This window comes from Palaemon carinicauda, chromosome 3 (assembly GCF_036898095.1).
Source record: "Palaemon carinicauda isolate YSFRI2023 chromosome 3, ASM3689809v2, whole genome shotgun sequence".
In the NCBI taxonomy this organism is placed as follows: Eukaryota; Metazoa; Arthropoda; class Malacostraca; order Decapoda; family Palaemonidae; genus Palaemon; species Palaemon carinicauda.
The window spans coordinates 116,194,402-116,218,433 of NC_090727.1; the positions used below are offsets into that span (position 1 = coordinate 116,194,402).

Genomic DNA, 24,032 nt, shown 5'->3' on the forward strand with positions numbered 1-24,032 from the left:
ATATGGTACACTTAGAACCATTCATAGTTTGGTATTATGAGTATAGCTACCATTGTTCATTCAATCATAGATTTTCTTCAAATGAGAGGAAATGTCAGAAAGGAGTAGTGCCTCAGGGTATTGTGCGAAGTGTAGCCCTATTTGCACTAGCCATTTATGAGATATCCTCTCATTCCTCAAGATATTCTCTCAACACTATTTGTTGATGATCTCTCCATATCATTTGGTTGAGAGAAAACTACAATTCTCAATTGACAAAACTATTCAGTGGGCTGATAAGAATGGGTTTAAGTTTTTGACTAGCAAAACTTGTCCATTTGTTCTTCCTTGCGACAATACTTTTAAAAGAGATTCAGGGCCCCAAGACAGTTGGCTTTTAATGCTTTGAAGTGAAGTACCCATGTAAGTCTACAATCAAATATCAATCCTAAAAATTTAGCTTCACTTACACATGGGATCTGCTGAACTTCAATGGAGTTTGGATGTACTGTATTCAGGGAGTACAGTACATCCAAACCCCATTGAAGTTCAGCAGATCCCTTGTGTAAGTGAAGCTAAATTTTTAGGATTGATATTTGATTGTAGACTTACATGGGTACTTCACTTCAAAGCATTAAAAGCTAACTGTCTTGGGGCCCTGAATCTCTTAAAAGTATTGCCGCAATCATATTGGCGACCAGACCGCAATGCTTTTTTAAAATCATACAAGGCCTTGATTTTTTTTTCAAAAATTGTGTAATATATACTCCTCAGCCACCCCAAGCTGATTAAAGATATTAGATTCAATACATCATGCTGGTATTAGAATGTCCACAGGAGCGTTTAGAACTTCGCCTATTCAAAGTCTCCTTGTTGATGCTGGAGAATTATCTTTTGACCTTTACCGAAAGTCTTCAGTTGTTTGGTATTGGGTTGGAAGATATTCTAATTCTTCTACCTATCAGACTGCAAGCCTTGTAAAGCACACATCATACTTTGAGTTGCACCCAAAATCTCCGCAACTTTATGGTTTTCGGGTTAAACAATTAATATACTTTTTTTTTTAGAAGTAAGGTGCTTCCATTTAAGGTATCATGGAAATTAAAAGAGGTATCCTTTTGTAAATATTTTATTGGAGGTAAAATGAATATGACAGACTTAGAAGCTAGGTTTCTTTGTATGGAACATGTTGCAGAACATAGGGGATTGACTTTTATGAATACTGGTGGATTTGGACTATATAGTAATGCTTTTAATTGTAGAGGTGCACTTTAATAGCTTCCATATTTACTGCCGAACTATATGGTATACTAACCGCTATTGAAGTAGTAGCGTTGGAGAAGGGGGTAATTTTACCATTTTTAGTGATGCAAGGAGTGTCCTTCAAGTTTGAGGTTTTTAATTCCAATAATCCTTTAGTTTTAAAGATTTTAGAATGGCTTTTTATTATTGGTCCGGGTTCCGGCTTGTAGGTGTGTCTAGAAACGAGAAAGCAGATTTATTGGCTAAGAATGCTGCAGCTGAAATACTACCCAGATGATGCCCCATTCTTTATGATGATTGTTAACCCATCATTAAGAACTTTATTTTCAATAATTAGCAACAGCATTGGGGTAGTTTAGTTAGAAATAAAATGTGAGAAATGTTATATCCCCTTGGAAATATAATGTGATGCCCCGAAAGTGGGAGACTACTCTTTGTCATCTCCGCAATGGTCACACTCGGTTGACATATGAATTTCTGCTTACTGGACAATACCAGCCATATTGTGACGATGGTTTGGTACCCTGGACAGTGAGGCATTTGTTGACCGAATGCCCCACTTTTAGTAGTGAGAGAAATGGGTATCTATTTGAGGCTTGAGGTGAGGATGGCAGTTTCATCACCGCCAAGATTCTTGGACATGTGTCCTACCATGCAAGTGATATTTTTAGCTTTATTTCAGAAGCAGGTCTTCTGAAAGCTATTTAGCTTTTAAAATGACATCTTTGCTGTTATGGATTTAATTGAATATTCTTTTACTCTTTATTTAAAATAAACGATATCGGCGTCAATGACCTTAGATGTCAGGATGCCAGAAAATCTCGAATAAATCAATCAATCTATCAATCACCAAGAAAAATTGTCATGAAGTGAATTCACGAAACGCAAATCTGCAAAAACCTCGGGACGACTCTATTAGTCTGTTGAGGTATTTCAACGACTGGCCGGTCTTGGCATCTTCTGAAAGGTAAATGCTTCAGGATCTATTTTCGTTTTGTCTTAATCTGTAGCGTATGGTAAATTGCAAAATTTTTAATCGTACCCAAGCATATAATGAAGTACCTGGGCATTCTGATAGACAGCAGCAGCAGCTACAGTCTTCCCACCACAAGATTGAATCAGCAGTGTGAAAGGTAGCCCAACCATTCTTGTTCAAGCGAGAACTGTTCAACCTTGGGAGTTTTTTTCTAGAAAATCATCTTCATTGGCAAAGTTTTATCTACTGGCATCTTCACAAGCCATCTGTTCTGTTGTACCTTGATTCATCATTGGTTGTCAGCCAGTGATCTCCCATCCCATCTTTTTCCAGTGGATCAGTAGGTATGGTGTAGTTATGGTAGCACGTAGATTGCGTAGTACAGAGTTCTAAATAAACTGCAGCGGCATTCTTTCAAGTTAGGATATTTTTTTTATTTCAGGTAACTGAATGATATTATTAGAGTACTATATTTATAGACTGGAACAAAAAATACCCTCTGGTAGGAAGTGTAATGAGAAAAGATTAAGTAAAGATGTTTTAATCAATAAGAAAAGAACATACAATATAAAATTACAGGCCTTCTCAACCAGATAGAGAGAGAGAAATATCTCCATGCAGAGCCTCTTAGGAATTAATCCTCTAAATATTTACTCTACAGAAATAAATAAGACCAACCTGTGTAAATATTTTGGCTAAATTCAAATAAAATCTGACAGGTTACTTCAGTCAGGATCAAAGGGATTGTAAAACAATGTTACACATCTGACCTGTCTCTACATTCTCACCTTTACATCAGAAAGACACAAAATTATGTAATATATTAACCCTGGATAGGTACGGTGGGTCGTTTGCGACCCCGAGCGTCAAAAAAAAACAGGTTTTTCTCACGTGACTCACCCCTGTAACTGAATTTGTGGGTGATCGACCTGCAGGAGGTGTCTCCCCTACACGCTCTAGTAGTGTCCAGATGTGCATTGCTGTAGCTGTACTCCTTCCCCGATTTCTGAGACGCGTCGGGGTCGTTCGCGTCCGAGTTTACCCTTCTGAGGTAGTTTGCATAATTATCAAAGTTATTACGTATTATGAAATTGTCGTAGAATGGTGCAACTTGTATAGGTTATCAGTTGTGGAAAGTCTTGGTGGATTGTTTGGCTACCATGTGCATGTTTTTTTTTTTAGCTAAAATGTCGTTCATCACCACGAGGACCATTTTACCGCGAGTGCCCCTTTTTCATTTTTTTTTCATTTTTTTGCCAAGTCATTTTTCCGTAAGATATTGCCAAATAGTGTCGTAAAACTTTTGCTTGTTTAGTGTTGGAAAGTGTGTCTAGATGATCTGGCTACCCATGCATGACTTTGTTTTTGTCAGATACGACGTAGTTATTGGTATATTGGGTATTTAACTGCGGTTACCAATTTCTGTTTTTTTTTCAATATTTGTAAAAATTACTACGTAGTAAGGAATTGCCGTATATTATTCATTTTTTTTTCATGTTTATGTGTTAGAAAGTGTGCCTTGATGGTTGGGCTAACACGTGCATGTCTTTCTTTTTATCTGAGATGTCGTATATTAGAATGTCGGGCATTTTACCGCGAGTGTCCCCTTTTAATTTTTTTTAATTTTTTTGCCAAGTCATTTTTCCGTAAGATATTGCGAAATAGTGTCGTAAAACTTTTGCTTTTTTAATGTTGGAAAGTGTGTCTAGATGATCTGGCTACCCATGCGTGATTTTGTTTTTGTCAGATACGACGTAGTTATTGGTATATTGGGTATTTAACTGCGGTTGCCAATTTCTGTTTTTTTTTCAATATTTGTAAAAATTTACTACGTAGTAAGGAATTGCCGTATATTATTGATTTTTTTTTCATGTTTATGTGTTAGAAAGTGTGCCTTGATGGTTGGGCTAACACGTGCATGTCTTTTTTTTTATCTGAGATGCCGTATATTAGAATGTTGGGCATTTTTCCGCGAGTGCCCCTTTTTATTTGTTTTGCATTTTTTTGCTTAGTCATGTTACCGTAAGGAATTGGCAAGTAGTGTCGCAAAACTTATATTTTTATAGTGTTGGAAAGTGTTTCTAGATGATCTGGCTACCCATGCCTATTTTTTTTTTAGCCAGATATGGCGTATATATAAGTATGTGTTCGATTTTCCTGTGATTGCCATTTTTTCGTTTTTTCCCATTTCTTTCAAAATTACTACGTACTAAGGAACTATCACAGAGTAATATTTCATTTATATGTTTATTTGTCGGAAAATATGCCTTGATGGTTTGCCTAGCACGAGGCTGAAATTTTTTTTTTCTGAAATGCCGTATATTAGAATGGCCATTTTTCCACGAGTGCCCCTTTTTATTTGTTTTGCATTTTTTTGCTTAGTCATGTTACCGTAAGGAATTGGCAAGTAGTGTCGCAAAACTTATATTTTTATAGTGTTGGAAAGTGTTTCTAGATGATCTGGCTACCCATGCCTATCTTTTTTTTAGCCAGATATGGCGTATATATAGGTATGTGTTCGATTTTCCGGTGATTGCCCTTTTTTCGTTTTTTCCCAATTCTTTCAAAATTACTACGTACTAAGGAACTATCACAGAGTAATGATTCCTCTAGATGTTTATTTGTCGGAAAATTTTGTTTACTTTTTTTTTGATTGAATATCATCAAATTTTTTTAGCTAAAATATTGTTTTACATTTTTTTTTTTCGATTTTATTTCCCTTCAAAAAAAATTTTTTGGGTCAGAATTTTAATTTTATAGTCGTAAAATAATCGACAATTATCCAGCAACCCACCATACAATTTTATGCATATCCAATAATAATTAGATTAGTAAATAACACCTTGAAATTGACATACCCTTCCTACATTTCAAGTGGCAGATTAGGGAGTCTTGAGTCAGTGTGGTTGGCGGCCATTTTGTGGACATATCCGAAGCGTAAGCTGCCCTATCTATATATATTCTTGTTCCCTATAGAATTTGTGATATTTTAGTATATTTTTACATGCATAAATATCATATTATATATTAAATATATGTATTTTTTTACGAAATTTCCAAGTACTCAAAAAATTACCTTTAGATATGGCCCCTGATATAAATGTAATTTACAAAATAATGAAGATTTTTTTACATATTTCTATTTTAGGATAACATATGTTTATTCCCTAAAAAAAATTAGCCACTTCCTATTTCATTTGGGTACCCAAAAAAATTCATGAAATTTGGACAAATTTTTTTGGCCAAAAAAAGTTACCCTTTTTTTCTCATTTCAGATCTCCACCTCCATGGGTCTGACTTCATCCAAAATACATCAAGATGTGTCCTAAACATTCAAGAATCAATTCCTAAAAGGATTTGTGTATATATGTATAAACTTTTTTTTTATGAATTTTTATGTCAGGTCTTTTTTTTTTCTACTTAATTTTTTAAAATATTTATAATAAATAGTTTTTCTGCAGATGAGTAGTATTTATCTTTACAGTTGTTTTAAGCATTCATTGAAGTTTTTTTTGGCAAAAGAAAAAAGGAGGTTACTGCAAAAACTGATTTTTCAAGAATTTTTTTTGGCGTCGGGGTCGTTCGCGTCAGAGTATACCCTTAAAGGGGTGTCCGAGGACCGTACCTATCCAGGGTTAAAAAGAAGGCTTACAAGTTGTGCTACATAGTATATCATAGTTATTTTCTACCCATGGAAATGGATGTGGCCCCTCCTCTTGATTGCAAAGTCACACAGACAAAAATAAAATATCGAATATAAAAGTCCTTTTTTCAGAATAAAGTTCTATTTGATTTTGCCATGCAGATTTTTTAGCATTTAGCATCAAGAGTGAGCCTTTTCGATCAACGTCAACATATTCAAGACAAAGTTCCAAGCTTGTGACATAAGGAAGCTTCAAGCTTAAATGAGAACCCCGCAGCATTGTGGACCATGATTTACGTATACTGACAGCAGGTTTGGACAATCACATCACTTACAGTTTGCCTCTGGCTGAAACTTTTAAGTCTACCACCACCTACGTGGCCATAAACAGCAATGCGAGAGATTCTGTGTCATTTATATATATCTATGCATGTTGACACTGTATTAATGAAAGACAATATCTCACAGTTTGGGTTCAAAGGTCCCATCTTAAAAAAATTTAATGATTTCATTGATAGAGGCTTTTTTCCCATTCATCTTCCAATTGCCACCGACAAAAAATTTCCTTATGGAAGACATTTGCAGTAGCATAAATTTTTCACCAGTAAAAGATAAGTAACAATGTTGTATGCAACATACCTCTACTACACTTTCCACTGAAAGGTTCACTTGCTATCTTTGTAGTGTCCTGGGTCAGCAAACCATTCTGTCTTTGTTTTTATTTAGTACCTTAGGCAAGAAAAATAACTTCACAGCCAACACCAAGAAACCTGGCCAGTGACCCAATTCCCAAGCATAATAAGCTATTATCTACGTTTGCCTCTACTCTACTAATTCCTAACCCTGTTTACATCTGAACTGGCTTCACTCAATCTTATTAGAAATTTTAACATATGATCCCTGGCTTTTACTCTATCAAAACAAAGAAAGGGGATCATGAAACTACAGTAAGGTCCCGAATTATACGTGTTCGAATTATACGATTCCCCTTTTATGCGATAGCTATTTTTCAAAAATAAATTTTCTGTATCTGCGAAGCTGTTCAAAGTCTGCTAGTCAAGCACTACAAAAAGTATCAAATCTATTATCTTTTCAAGTACAGTGAACCCTCGTTTATCGCGGTAGATAGGTTCCAGTCGCGGCCGCGATAGGTGAAAATCCGCGAAGTAGTGACACCATATTTACCTATTTATTCAACATGTATATTCAGACTTTTAAAACCTTCCCTTGTACGTAGTACTGTTAACAAACTACCCTTTAATGTACAGAACACTTAATGCATGTACTACAGTACCCTAAACTAAAACAGGCACAAATATTTAAGGTGATTTTATATCATGCATTTCCTAAACATGCTAAAAAGCACGATAAAAAATGGCAACCAATGTTTTGTTTACATTTATCTCTGATCATAATGTAGAAACAAACAGGAGGTAGAGCTTTGCTTATTACCCAGACATATTTCCCATACTTTTCCCTTAGAATTACATCACATCTTCCTACTTTAGATATATATATATATATATATATATATATATATATATATATATATATATATATATATATATATATGTGTATGTATATATATATATATATATATATATATATATATATATATATATATATATATATATACATACACATATATATATATATATATATATATATATATATATATATATATATATATATATATATATATATATATATATATATATATATTTATATGTATACACATATACATACCTACATATATACATAAATACATGCATACATATATATATATATATATATATATATATATATATATATATATATATATTACTGTATATATATGGGTTATGGAAAAAATCCGCGAAGTGGTGAATCCGCGATGGTCGAACCGCGAAGTAGCGAGGGTTCACTGTATATTGGTAGCCCTAAATACGGTGATTTATAATAAATGTTACAAAACAATATTAACATTACATCTTATTAACATAATTTCATAATAAGCCTATTTAAGGATAAAATTCCACATCAACAATGAAATCAACTGTTAACTGTGCGAGTCCAGCTGACAAAATGTAAACCGAATTGTGGTTACATTCTCGGCAATCTTTATCTTTCTCCAACCTTTCGATAATTTTAATGGTAGTGTTAATGATGGTATATTAAAGCATTATTTTTTTTTTTTAGTACAGCATATAAAAGCTTTATTTTTCCCTTCGGGTGTTCAAGGTTTTCACGAGTAGACTTGGGTCGTTTATCGGCAGTGAATAGCCTAAACTTCGGTAACGAGTCGGCAATATTTTGTCATATTTTAAAGTTTACATTTGATTTGCAAAGATTGGTTTTGTTGAGTACAAAGAATAATTATGAAAATATCTCTCTCTCTCTCTCTCTCTCTCTCTCTCTCTCTCTCTCTCTCTCTCTCTCTCTCTCTCTCTCTCTCTCGTGTTATACAATACTTACTAATAGATGAAGAAACCAAAATCGGTTTTCTTAAGTGTCAATGAAATACGAAAAAAAAAAAAAAAATAGTGTTTACATCCATTTCAATCGTAGCTTAAAATACGGTATCCGATTTCGTCAGCAAACCACAATTTTTTAGGATACATAATTTTATTCTAGAAAATTGCTACTCTTCAAATAGTTAATTGCGGTTTAAGAAAACATGTGCATTTGTTTTTTAATTTCGGGTGTGTTTTAAAAATCGAGTATTGCTGACTTCTTTTTTGTTTTACTTCTGGCTGTGATCAGATCAGCTGATGTCTAGCTGCCGCTCTCAATATGCGCGTAAGAATACAGCAACAAAGTATCGTTAATACCATTTCTTAACTTATTCAAACCATCTATACAGTTAGTTAATATTACATAATCTCCAATGTGTTTTAATGTATCATTTTTTTTGTTAAGTACTTTTAAAACACACACACACACTCTGTGTGTGTGTGTGTGTGTGTGTGTGTGTGTGTAACAAATGAAATCTTTGTGGCTTCACAAAGTATTAATTATATTAAAAGCAATCATGATTAAATTTTCCTTACTTTCTCCAAACTCGCACCATCTCTGTCACATCGAACGTTATAGCGTAACTTAATTGTTCAATAACTTTAAAAATCGGCCTAGTACTTGCTTCTTCTCTTACTCTTTTTATAGATGGTTTCATAATTGAAGTGGGTACAAGTTGACTTATAATTAAAGTTAGGAAAAGTATTTTGGATACGGAATGGACAATCATCTTTAGTAACAGTTTAGAATTATCGTAAATTATCATTCAGTCATTAGCGGCAGTCTGTTATTGTCGATTAAATACAAAAAGCAAAAAATAGTTTTCCTGCTTTGCTACGTAAGTAGGAATTTATATAGATACGTTAAATAATATTTGTAATAACATATTTACTAAAAGCTTTTAATATTATTTATCACTTTGATCATGCGCGTTTAATGCCTTAGTTTGTTTATTATGATCGAAGATGGAGCGTACAGTAAACGAATGAAAGGTTTCCGTTTCAGGCGGTGTCATAAAAAAAAAACATTAAATAAGTGGCATTCATTTCATTTATTTGGAAGTTCTAAGAAAAATTAAGTAGAACATTGGTAATAGCAAAATCAACATATAATCAATACTTGGTAAGATTACTGTTGATGCAAAAACTAACCTATACACAGATGTGTAAATGCGTCTGTTTCTTCGTTATGATCAGAGATAAACGTAAACAAAAGATTGGTTGTCGTTTTTTACTGTGCTTTTTGGCGTGTTTAGGAAACGCATGATATAAAATCGCCCTTATTTTGATAATTCTGGATTTTCAATGATACAACAAAAGCTAGTCTATAGAGTGATGGTTTTACTATTCACCAGTTGTCTTATACAATTGATATGACAAACATTAAAATCTATCTGTGTATTTTGGGTCGTGTAATAACGGAAATATACGGTGTTTACACCCATCCTGGTTTTGATTTTAACCTTTTCTCAAGTTATTAGAACTTTAAAGCATATTAAAAATTTAATTTATTTACAAGAATAATTTTATATAAAAAAGAATGCAGTATAGTACATAGAAAGTATTGGAAATGGGTAGTAAACACATTTGAATAGGCAAGTTGCTGGTTGCCATGGCCCCAATGGAATTATTTCCGTTAGTTGTGTGTTTCGAAATATGCGATTTTCCATTTGTACGAGGTCATTGATCGACCAAATTCTCGCATAATTCGGGACCCTACTTTATGGATAAAGAGCTTACAATATGAAGAAAAAAATTACTGAACTATTAAAAAAGTAAAGTAATAATAAAGATTAAAACAATTTATATTTTTCCTACATCTTTTTTTTTAACAATGGGAATCTTTCCTGGTGGCTTAACGATGAATATCCTGCCGTAAAACTTCCACTTTATTAGCTACTCCTGGAGATGCTTACGTTCATGGACTAAAAGAAAAGCCCCTGCAAATCAACCTGCTGTAAAAGCAAGTTTTCCTAGAACTTCAATCTTTCCAGTAAAATTTGATGGGGTACTCAATGGTGTTGATGACTGACACCACTGTTGTAGTGTATTGTTAACAAGTCACAAGGGACCCTCTTGTACAGTCTTTGCAAGTTGTTGAAACAGGGGCACCTTGAGCAGTTAACAATGCTGCAGAGCTGCCAGTGAGGTTGATTCTAGGCAAGAGGAATGTACTCAGACACCCTGTTTTGCAGGGATAGATAGTAGGCTCGATAACCCTATGTCCTCTCATAGCGGGAATGCTGCATTCTTACTGGACTGATTGACCGGTGGGTGTGGGTTTCCCTGCACCACCGTTAGAGAGTTATAACCAACTACCTTTTTAATTTCTTTTTGGTGGTTTCACCTTTGCTAAAGTAATACTGTACTCTTATTGAGGGTCTAAAGTTTGTATAGCTAGGAAACGAACAAATTATCATTGAAATAGTTTACGTGTATTTTATTTGAAAATTAAAGTCAAATGATATGTAAGACAAACTTTTTTCATTTAAATGTTACTGTATTTTGTGTTTGAATGTATATACCCTCCAAGTTTTATCTTCCTTGTTTCATTGCATGGAGAACTTCAGCCATTTGCCAGTGATATGGTTATTATCACTGAGGATCACATTTTTGTTTATACTGTAAATTCAAATTGTGTAGTACTAAATAACAAAATTTAGTTAAGTAAGATGTCGGTAAATATTTTTTTTTTTTTTCCAAATATTTACCCATGATTAGGGCCCTATCCCCCCCAGTTAATATATTTGATTTTGCCCCCTGGTTAATGAATTTGATTTTGATTGGCAGTTGTATCCATACCCATCACTTTTGTTTGACAATAATAGTCATAATTATTACAGAAATTAATTTTGTATTTTTTTGCAGGGTCCAAAAAATGCTCCCAAGTCAACATTCTTCTTTTACCAAGCAAATAATGGAGCTCAGATTTACCTTCATTCATTGAATGTGAAAATGCTTGTCCAAGAATATGGCTCATTGGAGAATTGTCCACCTGTAATCAAAGCACAGGTGCTCGAGAAGGTAAGTATCTGCAATAGTTTTAAATTTTTGTTGGTACATATATAGTGTAGTAGGAGAGGATTGAAATAGCCCCTCAATTTTTCAAGTGCATAGGGGACAGACATTTTGATTAGTAACAAGACTCTGTGATTTTGAAATTGCATGCCTCAAGGCCGAGCAGAAGCCACCTCAATAATAATACTTCTACATGCAAGTAATACTACAGATTTTTGTGAGCTGATATATCTTTAAGGATTATTTTAATTGTAGGAAACCACATCTATGTCGGAGGATTTGAGGAATCGCTTGCGGTATCTGAGACATCTACCCGTCGCTTGCAGTTTTGATGTCGTGGAAGTAGCATTGGGTCAACCATTAATATCAAAACTCACAGAGTCAATGTTTCAGGTATTATCTCTCTCTCTCTCTCTCTCTCTCTCTCTCTCTCTCTCTCTCTCTCTCTCTCTCTCTCTCTCTCTCTCTCTCTCTCTCTCTCTCTCTCTCTCTCACTTTTTTATTTTGTGCATGTCATTAAACAGTCATTTACCTTCAGTAGATGGATTGAAGATGGTGAGGATATTAAGGTTGATTGATTGTGACCTGAAAAAATTGTATAGATCTTAGAATGATGGAATCCTTATCTTAGAATATTCTTAATGAAGCAAATTAATATAAGCTGAAAGCTATTGGTCTTATCATTACAGTATATATAAGGGAGTGAAATGGACTGCAGTGTGGAAATTAATAGGAATAATCTTGGGAAAATGGAGAAAAGACTAAATTTCCTCAGATGAGAATATATTATGCTGGCCATACCTTGGTTGTGTGTGCATTTGGTACATCTAGCATATGTATTTGTTTGGGGAGCAATATTTGTTGATTTAAAGGAATAGTTTACCACAAGTTATGCAATGGCTTTAAAAGCCCATACTAAACTCTCTTCAACCAATCTTGACAAAAAAAACGAAGCCTGATTTATCAAAATATAGAAATAATTTTTACTAATGGTCTTTTGTCATTTAAAGATGAAAACGGGGTTATTTAATATCTACAATCTGTCACCTTTAAAAGTGACTTAATACTTTGATAAAATACATAAACAATTTAAATAAGATAATTTCCAGTGTTCAACTTTCAGTGAATAAGATTATCTTTCAAATGGCTTTTCAGTGAAAAAAAAAATTGAGAAACAAAAACATAGGAGTTTGAAGTAAACCCAAAGTAACTTTTATTAGGGCCAAGTTTTGCCCCTTGCAAGAGTAGCTATAGCATTTAGTTTCAAAATTATTGCTTTCTTAGAACCTGGAATGACCTGCTCAGAAGGAGGCCTCTTTCGAGAAACTACTGCACTGTCAGGTCACTATATGGTGACTATGTACATAGTAAAAAAAATATATATAATTTTTATTCTTCTTGATGTCATTATCAACATACCTGTAAGTACAGTAGTTGTTTACTTGTTTCAAATGGCTTTTCAGTGAAAAAAAAAAATTGAGAAACAAAAACATAGGAGTTTGAAGTAAACCCAAAGTAACTTTTATTAGGGCCAAGTTTTGCCCCTTGCAAGAGTAGCTATAGCATTTAGTTTCAAAATTATTGCTTTCTTAGAACCTGGAATGACCTGCTCAGAAGGAGGCCTCTTTCGAGAAACTACTGCACTGTCAGGTCACTATATGGTGACTATGTACATAGTAAAAAAAATATATATAATTTTTATTCTTCTTGATGTCATTATCAACATACCTGTAAGTACAGTAGTTGTTTACTTGTACAATATTTGAAATTCGACTAACGTCAACTTCGAAGGCGATGACTTTGATGATGAAGACTTCATGACAACAACGATGACACCTTCAACAATGATGACTTTGACGACTTCGCAAATTCAGTTATCAATAATAGCTGTTTCTTGTTCGGTAACTTTGGTTGTTAACAGCAATTTGGCTTTATTACAAGTTTTATTTCCCATTTGATTACTGTATTTCCCGTGTCATAAGACTCGCTTTTTTTCCCGAAAACTGCCCCCCAAAATCACCCTGCGTCTTAACACTAGAGAAAAAGTTGTATAGGGGAATTTGACACCCCTCAAACACTACTATTGACATAGAAGCACTCAAACTCATGAGAGATAGAATATAAACCTTAAAATTATCATTCATATGTAATATTCATTTATTTTTATATTGCACTTCATTTAATGAATTACAGTAGTAAATAATTTTTGATAATCAGCTGATGACTCGCCAACCCCTTTCTACAAGCAAACTGGTCTCGTAACAGAAGACGCTATGACATATTAGTTGTTTATGCAGTATATGTCTATTTTCTCATATGTGGTTGATATTTTGTAATAAAGCAATATATTGATAATGACTTTGTTGCCTGAGTTCCAAAATAGTATAGTCAGTCAGTTTCTGAATACGGCCTTGGAAAAACTTCTCTGTTAGTTGAGTGCAGTATTACTAAGTTAGCAGAAAAGTAACTAGACCTAGAATCACATAAACAGTAGCAAAAGTATTTCACCTAAAATGAATTTCTAGATTTCTTTAATCAAGAATTACATTTTGTGTGAAAATTTACAGGCTATGAGGAATTTTGGCAGTATTACTAGAATTTAACCTCTTTGCCAGAATTTCACGAACCTTTGGCCACACTGCTTTCATGTAAACAACACTAGAAACACCGGACACTATGACTGTGTGATTGTGGTGGAAACTACGACTGGTTTAGTGGTTTCTTATGTGAATATGTAAATAAAATTGGGATAATCGGCATATAGCTAATTTAAAGGTAGTAGGTTGGCCAGGGCACCAGCCACCCGTTGAGATACTACTGCTAGAGAGTTATGGGGTCTTTTGACTGGCCAGACAGTACTGCATTGGATCCTTCTCTCTGGTTACGTTTCATTTTCCATTTGCCTACATACACACACCAAATAGTCTGGCCTATTCTTTTATGTTCTTCTCTGTCCTCATACACCTGAAAACACTTTAGATTACCAAACAATTCTTCTTACTGCACTGTAATGGTTCAGTGGCCACTTTCCTCTTTGTAAGGGTAGAAGAGAGACTTTAGCTGTGGTGAGGAGCTCTTCTAGGAGAAAGACACTCCAAAATCAAACCTTTGTTCTCTAATCTTGGGTAGTGCCATAGCTTCTGTACCATGGTCTTTCACTGTCCTTGGTTAGTGTTCTCTTGCTTGAGGGTACACTCGGGCACACTACTCTCTTATTTTTCTTCCTCTTGTTCTGTTAGTTTTTTATAGTTTATATAGGAGATATTTATTTTAATATTAGTTTGTTCCTATAATATTTTCTTTTTTCTTTGTTTCCTTTCCTCACTGAGCTATTTTCCCTGTTGAAGCCCCTGGGTTCATAGCATCCTGCTTTTCCAACTAGGGTTATAGCTTAGCAAGTAATAATAATAATAATAATAATAATAACTTAAACATTCCATAATACACCCAAAATATGTAAAGTTACTATGCCAGACAATAATCACGCTAGAGTCCAATGACTAAGAGGTTTTAAAACCCTCAATTTTTTTTTTAAAACTTCCTTGCTAATTTAAGGTTGCGTCTTACCACTTGTAGCGTCTTATGACTCGGGAAATACGATATTTAAATGCCTCTACTACCAATAATAATAATATTGTACTGGTAATATCACAAATACTAGTAATAATAGATATTATCATTATGGAGCTAGTGTAGGATGGGTAGAAGTAACCATTTATCCTAAGTAGAATTGTAACTTACTGTACTGTCAACAGTTTTTGGGGTACGGAAATCTAGCATAAGAAAGCCTAATGTTCCCTCTAGAAAAAAGACATTGCATGATACAAGAGATACATGTTAGAATAATTTTTTTAGCGTGTGAAAATTTGGTGTCAATACACGAGATTGCATGTTGCACATGTATATACGGTATATAAGAAATAATCAATACCTTTTTCTTAACTTTATACAATCTAACACTTCTTTATTAATGTCTTTGATTCCTTGTGAAGCTGCAGTTAGCATAGCTATCTTATGTGAGATCTTTCATATTCACATTTAATATTGTCTCTTGAAGTTGCTCTAAGCAGTTACAAACTTACCATGACCCCTGATACTGTTGGTTGAAAGATGATGTCTTCAAGCTGTGATTTGTAGTTACAGTCTTACTATGACTCCTGATACCATTGAAAGATGATTTCTTCAAGCTACTCTTTGCAGTTACAGTCTTACTATGACTCCTGATGCCATCGAAAGATGCTCTCATCAAGCTGCTCTCTGCAGTTACAATCTTAATATAACTTCTGATACCATCGAATGATGCTCTCTTCAAGCTGCTCTCTGGACTTAGTCTTACTATGACTTCTGATTCCATTGAAAGGTGCTCTTCAAACTGCTTTAAGCAGTTACAGTTACAATGACTCTTGATACCATTGGAAGATGCTCTCTTCAAGCTGCTCTTTGCAGTTCCAGTCTTACTATGACTCTTCATACTGTTGAAGATGCTCTCTTCAAGCTACTCTTTGCAGTTACAGTCTTACTGACTCCTCCTACCATTGAAAGATGCTCTCTTCAAGCTGCTCTTCTGCAGTTACAAGCTTATTATGACAATTGATACTGTTGAAAGATGCTCTCTTCAAGCTGCTCTCTGCAGTTACAGTCTTACTGACTCCTCCTACCATTGAAAGATGCTCTCTTCAAGCTGCTCTTCTGCAGTTACAAGCTTATTATGACAATTGATACTGTTGAAAGATGCTCTCTTCAAGCTGTTCTCTGCAGTTAGTCTTACTGACTCCTCCTACCATTGAAAGATGCTCTCTTCAAGCTGCTCTCTGCAGTTACAGGCTTATTATGACTTGATACGGTTGAAAGATGCTCTCTTCAAGCTGCTCTCTGCAGTTACAGTCTTACTGACTCCTACCATTGAAAGATGCTGTTTTCAAGCTGCTCTTTGCAGTTAGTCTTACTATGACTCCTGTTACCATTGAAAGATGTTCTCTCTTCAAACTGCTCTAAGCAGTTGCAGTCTTACAAGGACTCTTGATACCATTGGAAGATGCTCTCTTCAAGCTATTCTTTGCAGTTAGTCTTGCTATAACTCCTTATACCATTGAAAGATGGTTACAGTCTTATTATGACTCTTTACACTGTTGAAAGATGCTCTCTTCAATCTTCTCTCTGCAGTTATAGGCTTAATATGACTCTTGATACCATTGAAAGATGCTCTCTTCAAGCTGCTCTCTGCAGTTTGCTTTACTGACTCCTCCTACCATTGAAAGAAGCTCTCTTCAAGCTGCTCTTCTGCAGTTACAGGCTTATTATGACTCTTGATATGGTTGAAAGATGCTCTCTTCAAGGTGCTCTCTGCAGTTAGTCTTACTGACTCCTTCTACCATTGAAAGATGCTCTCTAAGCTGCTCTTTGCAATTATATTCTTATATGGACTCCAGATACTGTTGAAAGATGCTCTCTTCAAGCTCCTCTATGCAGTTACAGGCCTACCATGCCTTCTGATACTGTTGAAAGATGCTTTCTTAAAACTGCTCTCTGGAGTTAGTCTTACCATGACTCCTGATCCTGTTGAAAGATGCTCTCTTCATGCTGCTCTTTGCAGTTAGTGTCTTTCTATGACACCTGATACCATTGAAAGATGTGCTCTTCAAGCTGCTCTATGTAGATACAAGCCTGCCATGACTCCTGATACTGTTGAATGATGCTCTCATCAAACTTCTCTTTGTAGTTTGTCTTGCTATGATTCCTGTTGCTGTTGAAAGAGGCTCTCCTCAAGCTGCTCTTTGCAATTTATGACTCCTGATGCTGTGGAAAGAGCATAAAGTATTAGTTCTCGATTTTATTGAAAATTAAGTAACATGCATGGTTCATGGAGGGGAAGCCATCAACAGTGTTTGGAAAACTTCCAGCTATAAGCATTGCATTGCAGTTTGCCCTCAGTCTTACCTTGGTTTCAGTTAGGCATATTATCTTTATTCATTGCAAACTCCTTTTTGTTCTGGAAATCAGAATGTCCAGTTATCCTTATAAGTAATTTTCTTTGGTGACCACTACTTGCAAATCAACTGCAATAACCTAACATAAATTGTAAAATCCTTTTCAGGATAATAGTGCATATAGGTGGTGCTACATTTTTCCTGTCAAGCTAAATTCCCAATTACTTGGTGGGAGTATAGTATTAGCAATATTATCGTAATTTTCTTTGCAGTTTTATCTTAAGTTGCCATAAAATGTTCCTAAAAAATATCAAAGTCTGTTTCCTTTTCTTCAGGATCAAGTAGAGATGAGGCGTAAAAAACGAAATAAAAGAGCCCGAGAGGAGAGGAAAATTGAGAAGCGTGTTCAGGCAGAGGAAGACCGAATGCTCGGTCGAAGTAAAGGAGCAACAAACATGAAGATAGACTCTCTAAAACAGTTTCCGGCATTTGCTGATGACTTTCCAAGCAGGTTTGGTTCTAATGCACGTTTAGCATCAGGCATGGGCAACTATTCATCAACGAGGGCCACACTTATTTATATCCAAGTGAGAGCGTCCAATGTGATGATACTTACAAAAAATATTGCTTGTACAATATATACTAAATTATCTTGCCATTCCTCCATGTTTTACTTATATTTGTGTGAAAGTTTACATGAAACTGACATCTTTTATTTGGTAATGATGATTACTGGTATAAATAATTATAGTTTCAGTAACCTAAACATTGAGGGCTGCACAACAACACATCGACGGCCGCAGGTTGCCCATGCCTGTGTTACATGATTTGGTATATTTAAAGTATTTTTCATATAATTTTACTCTTCAACTTTCATATGTTGTTTTCAGTGTCATGACAATGGTGCCAGAGGCAGCAAATCAGAGTGTACCTGCTGGAAGTGATTGCAGCACAAGCCCTACTTCTGATTCTTTGTACGGATCATCAACTGACACTAATGGTACAGGAGTTTCATTTGCTAGAGTGAGTATTTCTTCTTCATTTGTAACTACTTCGAATCATAGATAATTTGTAAACTACTTGTTGAGTGTTGAGTGAATTAAAACCAAAACACCAAAAGGCATTATGAAAAGAAAAATGGATTATATTTTTAAAAAGGATAAATATTACAAGGTAACCAGACCACTTGACCAAATATCAATAGTTATATAGGGCTAATTTAATAATTGAGATGAGACTTGATGGTAAAGAAATTTTTTTTCTGAAATACTGTGTTCATTCTAACAAGTTTCAGCTCGGTGTTGTTTGTAGATCTGTCACTAATAGAATCAGGTTAGAGTGGATTGTTTGTTTTTTAATACTATTAATATAGTATGTGATAGGATATGAAATAACAATTCTTATGAAACCATTATAAAGTCCATTTACCCTTTTATAGACTAACATTTTTAGTATATTAGCCTACATTGCAAATCATCAAAAGCCGGGGCCCTAGTTATGAATCGGTAGTGATTCCTATATAAGTTCTGCTATTATATTCACTGCACATCCTTCATTGATTTTCACGTTATGGTGCCATGGTGTAGCTGTGATATCGCCCTAAAGGTAATAATGAGCAAAACTTTGCTGTGTGTAAGAATGTATGATAATTAGGAAGTGTTAACATTTTATCATGAAAGAAGGTCAAAATATTCACAGAACCAAACATTCTAGAGCTACAATACACTGTACTGCATTCAATCAGGAATGGCCTACAATCACAGAATTTTTTTTTTTTTTTTTTATATTCTTACTTTACTCAAGTATACTTCTGTGGAAATTATCCATCAGTAATAATTAGTAAAGTTAGTATTTTATCAAAAAATTCTTCATTTTCGTGGATCAGCTTGGCATTTTTTAACTATTTAGTAAATAGAGAACATAATTCATCAATATTCAGTGCAGTAATGTACATTTTATTTGGCTTTCTAAAAAGTTGAAATATAATTCATACATTTACCAAGGCACTTCCCCCAATTTTGGGGGGTTAGCCGACATCAAACAAATAAAAAAAGGGGACCTTTCCTCTGTACATTCCTCCCAGTCTTACAAGGATAAAAACATTTAAAGAATTAGTGAATTTAGTTGACAAATTTTTGATTATTTCAAAGTTCCTTAAAATCACTAATACAGTTATATAGTTCCATTAAGGGTGAAATGAACAGGAAATTACAACACTTTTTACTGTAGAGGTGTTATGATTTTAATAAAGCTATAGCTTTCCAAAAATCCTTATCTTAACTTTTTTTTTTTTTAATGTAAATATCAGGTTTTATGTATATTTACTGTACTAAAGTATTTCAATTAAATTAAAACTGTAAATTTGTTTAAAGTATTTTACTCAACAATTTCATTAGAAAGCTTTGGTTAAGAAAAAAAGAAAAGCAAAGTCCAGATTAGGTAGGGGTATTTTACTGATTTCAAATATTTCGTGAGATGGATTATCAATGGGCAATTTAAGTAGACCACAGTGTGAGAACTTTACTATTGTGAAATATAGGGCATAATTAGTCCCTGTTGTACTGTATGCAACAAAACTCACGATACCTGAATTCAATGATTGTCGTTTGAAAGTTGCTTACTCGACTCTTACATTCTTCACATTTCTAATGACTTGGTTCCAGGGACATAATACTTTGAAACATTGCTCAATAAAAAGAGAGTTGATTAAGCATGGTATTAAAGTATTATTGCTACATCTATCAAAATATCAGCTAAATCATTGTGGAAAAATTATCAGTCTTTGATAATGATCAAAATTAAAAACCTAAATACTTAATAAATATAACTCTTTAGCCACCACTGTAATATATTTACGTGATGAATGTATCGGAGATGTAGTTGTTGGCTGGGGCTAATTAGACAGCTTCTTCCTTGTGTTGCTCAGTTGGGAGCTGTGGCATGTTAGGGACAGCCCCACGTTGAGGAGACTTAATTGTTGGTTTGGTAGCAATTATGGGAGGTTGGTGACAGTAAAGAATGAAAGTCGCCCAGGATTAAGCTGATGCGGCAGCAGGTGGGTAATTATCAGCCACCTCCGCCCTTTTTACAGTAGTGGTCACAAAGCTAATAATTATATAAGTTATTAGCTGTCTTTTCCAAAAAGATACACATTAGACAATGTCACAGAAATTAGTGAGAAGCTGAAGTTAAACACAAATGTGCGAAATGCCAAATGAACAAAAGGTGCGTAGACTTCAAAGAAGGGTGCGCTGCAAACCTCCACAGTAATAGTGTATGCCTTATGCCTGTTCTGTCAGCAGGAACAGGAAATATAAGAATTGAAAAAGAAAACCAAGAACTAAGAAAACGATGGATAGAGATAATGCCCAAGTTCCATCAGTTAGAAATAAGGAACAAAGAAGTCATAGATGATGATGTAGAAAAATTGGATTAGTATCCAAGAAATAGAAAATAAGGTAAAATGAAGGACAGAACCTAGAGAGGAAATAACCAACAAAAGCAACAAGTTCATGTACCCACTAGAGGAAGAGTAGCCAAGGTCAAGAAGACTAAACAAATGTCTAGAAATGTAACTACCACCAAAAACAGATTCTTCCCCTTAGCAGAGGGAGAGGAAGATGAGACTTTTTTTAATTGGAGAGACTGACTGGTAAAGGACAGAGGGGAGCACTTCGTCCTCAAAAAGAGGAGAAAGGTCGGGTCCTATCCAGGTGCCAACGCACAGAAGATAGAAGTGGTTAGTAAAACTATAACAGAGAACAAGACCACTATTATTGTTCAGGCAACCGGAAACAATCTACTCTTAAGAAAAGATGCTGCTGGCCAAACAACCATTGGGTAAACAGCTAGAAAAGAAGAAAACTTGAATGCTAGGAACAATATCAATAATATTGTACAGTAGTTGTAGGTATTCTTCCAAGACTCAATGCTCAAGTCCACATGCCAACAAAAAGAAAGTTAAATTTATACATCTTTGGGACACTTTCTACGGCCAGAGGAAATTCTACAAAAGGGACGGAATAACTTTAGTGAAGAAGGCAAGAGAGTATACGGAAACCAACTTAATCTCAGCCTGTCCTTTCACTTAAACATCCGACTAAGAACACACTAGACCCTTAGAAAATCCTCCAACAACAAATGGAGGAAATTTGGCAGAATACTTAGATAATCCAGATAAAATTAAAACTAAAACGCTGGTAAATAAGAGAAACTAGCTAAGCCAGAGAGGAAGAAAAAAAGATAGAAAATTTCTTCAATTCAATGCCAAGTCAGGAACAAAATGGAAAATTTCAAGGCAATGATAGCTTGTTGGGAACTAGATTTCATAGGCATTACCAAGACCAGGATTCAAAAAAACAAAAAAAAAACAAAGGCTTTTATCGGAGAATACGAAATCCCAGGTTTCAAGCTATTCAAGAAGGATCTTGCCAAAAAAAAAAAGGGGGGGGGGGGGGCTGGGGAGGGTAATGTTCTACTTCAAAAATCACTTAAACCCCATTGAAATTATATTAGAAACCAAATGTGAAGTGACAGGTCCAAATATCAACACCATAGGAAAATAAATGTCCTTACTTGTAACATGCAGATCACCACATCAAACACAAGAACAGGACGAAGAGCTGTATAATCAGCTTAGCCAGTCCCAGACTTTCTGCCCTACAGATTATGAATTTTGCTGATCATGAAATAATCTAAATTCTATTTAGTAAAATGAAAATTTCAATCTTTAAATGAAATGATGAAAATGTAAGTATGCAGATAATACACTACACTGCTTATAATTTTATTGAAAAGAGACCTATAAATGTCTGTGGTGAAGTTGTGTGGACTGTATGCTCAGGCACTCTTGAATTGGTCAAAAATTCATGTTTAATGCCGATGATAATTTAGTTCATAGTCATAATCCAAATGAGGCCAATTAGCTATTTATAAGATTCTGTTACAATATAAACTACTCTCAGATTTTTAATAATTTTAGTACAGTCAATGCCTTGCAACACAAAATTAATTAGTTCTGGAGTGGCTTTCGTAACGTGAATTTTTCGTGTAGAGTCGCATTTTACGTGTAAATTGCCTAATTCGTTCCAAACCCTATAAAACACCACATCAACTCTTATAATAAAGCTACAGTATAACCACAATGAAATACTGTACTGTCAAATACATTTGAACCATTCATTATACCTAAACTAACTGTTAATACTTGTAAATTAAGTAGTTTTTACAACATAATGTAATAATAAAGGGAATAATACAATACATACAGTACAATACCGTACATATACAAAATATACAGTTCCGTATGTAATGTACTATTACAGTTACCTCTACTATAGACTACAGCTACATTGCTATTGTGTGAACCCATTTTCTTCAACTTTTTTAATGGGTGACTTATTTTATTCTTGGTCTGGCTGGCCAGTCTTTTCTTAACATGAAACATTTTTTGCAAAGGGTGTCATAGAAATATTCGCAGCTTGAAAATTTCGTAAGCAGATTCTTTCATGAAGAGATATGACTATTATATTATTATTAAAGTTTTTAGTGACATTTATAACTAGATTATATTTATCTTTCAAGTTCTAAAAGATAATGACCACTGTACTTCATAATATTCCCTTTATTGAAGTTAAAAAGTATAGATCCTAAAAGCAGGTGGTTGGTTTTCCGGATTGTATGCAAGTTTTATCAAGAGTATGAATATGTTCATGATTGAAACACTCAATAATTCTAATACTGTTTGAGTAATTTGAATAAAGAAAAGTACAAAATTGGAAAGTTGCTGATGACTTATTTTATCTTTTTCTCAGATGATTCGTGAAGGCCAAACCAAGCTTCCACATTCACAGAGTGAACCTAAGAATTTTGGGAACAGTGGAACGGTATGGCCATCTCTTGGAGTCACTGGCGGGTCAGGTGTAGGAAGGCAAAGTAAGTAGTAGCTCACAGTTATACCAAACAGTGCAATGCAAATGTTGAACCTTTATTTTAACATGGAATACTTTTCATTACATTGCTCAAGTAAAATATCTGTTCCGTAACTGGAATACAAACCACGCTATTTATAGGGGTATACTAGTGAGGTTTAACTACCCATCCCTCTAGTTGGTGGGGGGTAGGCGGGTAGTCTGCTACCCCTTCCACTTGCACACCTGTGATTGCGATCACTTTACTTTTGGTTCATATAGAGTGCGGTTGTCACCGACCTTCATTCTCTCCAATTTTTGGACTGCCATTAATCTGTTTTTGCTTTTTCTTTTTAGTGTTTGTGTGCTCTGTGTTTATCGACCGCCATGCAGACTTGAACGGGTAATGAAGGCTGCACCTGCGGAAATTTCATGTCTGCTGTGGAAACAGATCCCCACAGCCTTTGCCCTGTCTGCAGACGACAGCGCGGTGATATTGATAAGTGTATTGAATGTCGGGAGTGGTCTTCCTCCCAGTAGGAGAGGTATGGGCGTAGTTGGAAGAAGTGTAAGCGGGACTCTTGTCCTTCGAAGGTTGCTTCAAAGCAGAAGAAACCCAAGGCTTCTTCCTCAGTCTCCCGACCTTCCTCCGAAGCTCCTACTCAGATGGCTTCCTCCAGGGAACCGACAAGTAGTAGCGTAGGCCATTTAACTGCCGGCCGACCTCGGTCCTCGAAAGACTGTACAACCTCCCCTTATGGGGTTGTCCCGGCTCTCCCTCCGAGTGAGGCTGTGTCTCTTTCTCATCTTTTACAGCTGTGGCTC

At 34.9% G+C, this 24,032-nt stretch overlaps 1 protein-coding gene across 1 annotated transcript in view; it reads left to right on the forward strand.

Annotated features, from left to right (window-relative positions):
- LOC137638419 (E3 ubiquitin-protein ligase RNF10) overlaps positions 1-24,032 on the forward strand; it is a 93,146-nt gene that overhangs the window by 59,168 nt on the left and 9,946 nt on the right. Inside the window, exons 8-12 of the mRNA XM_068370471.1 lie at positions 11,222-11,377; positions 11,627-11,764; positions 17,634-17,809; positions 18,189-18,321; positions 23,112-23,232. Coding sequence (XP_068226572.1) covers positions 11,222-11,377; positions 11,627-11,764; positions 17,634-17,809; positions 18,189-18,321; positions 23,112-23,232 — 724 coding nt within the window. The remainder of the gene's footprint in view (positions 1-11,221; positions 11,378-11,626; positions 11,765-17,633; positions 17,810-18,188; positions 18,322-23,111; positions 23,233-24,032) is intronic.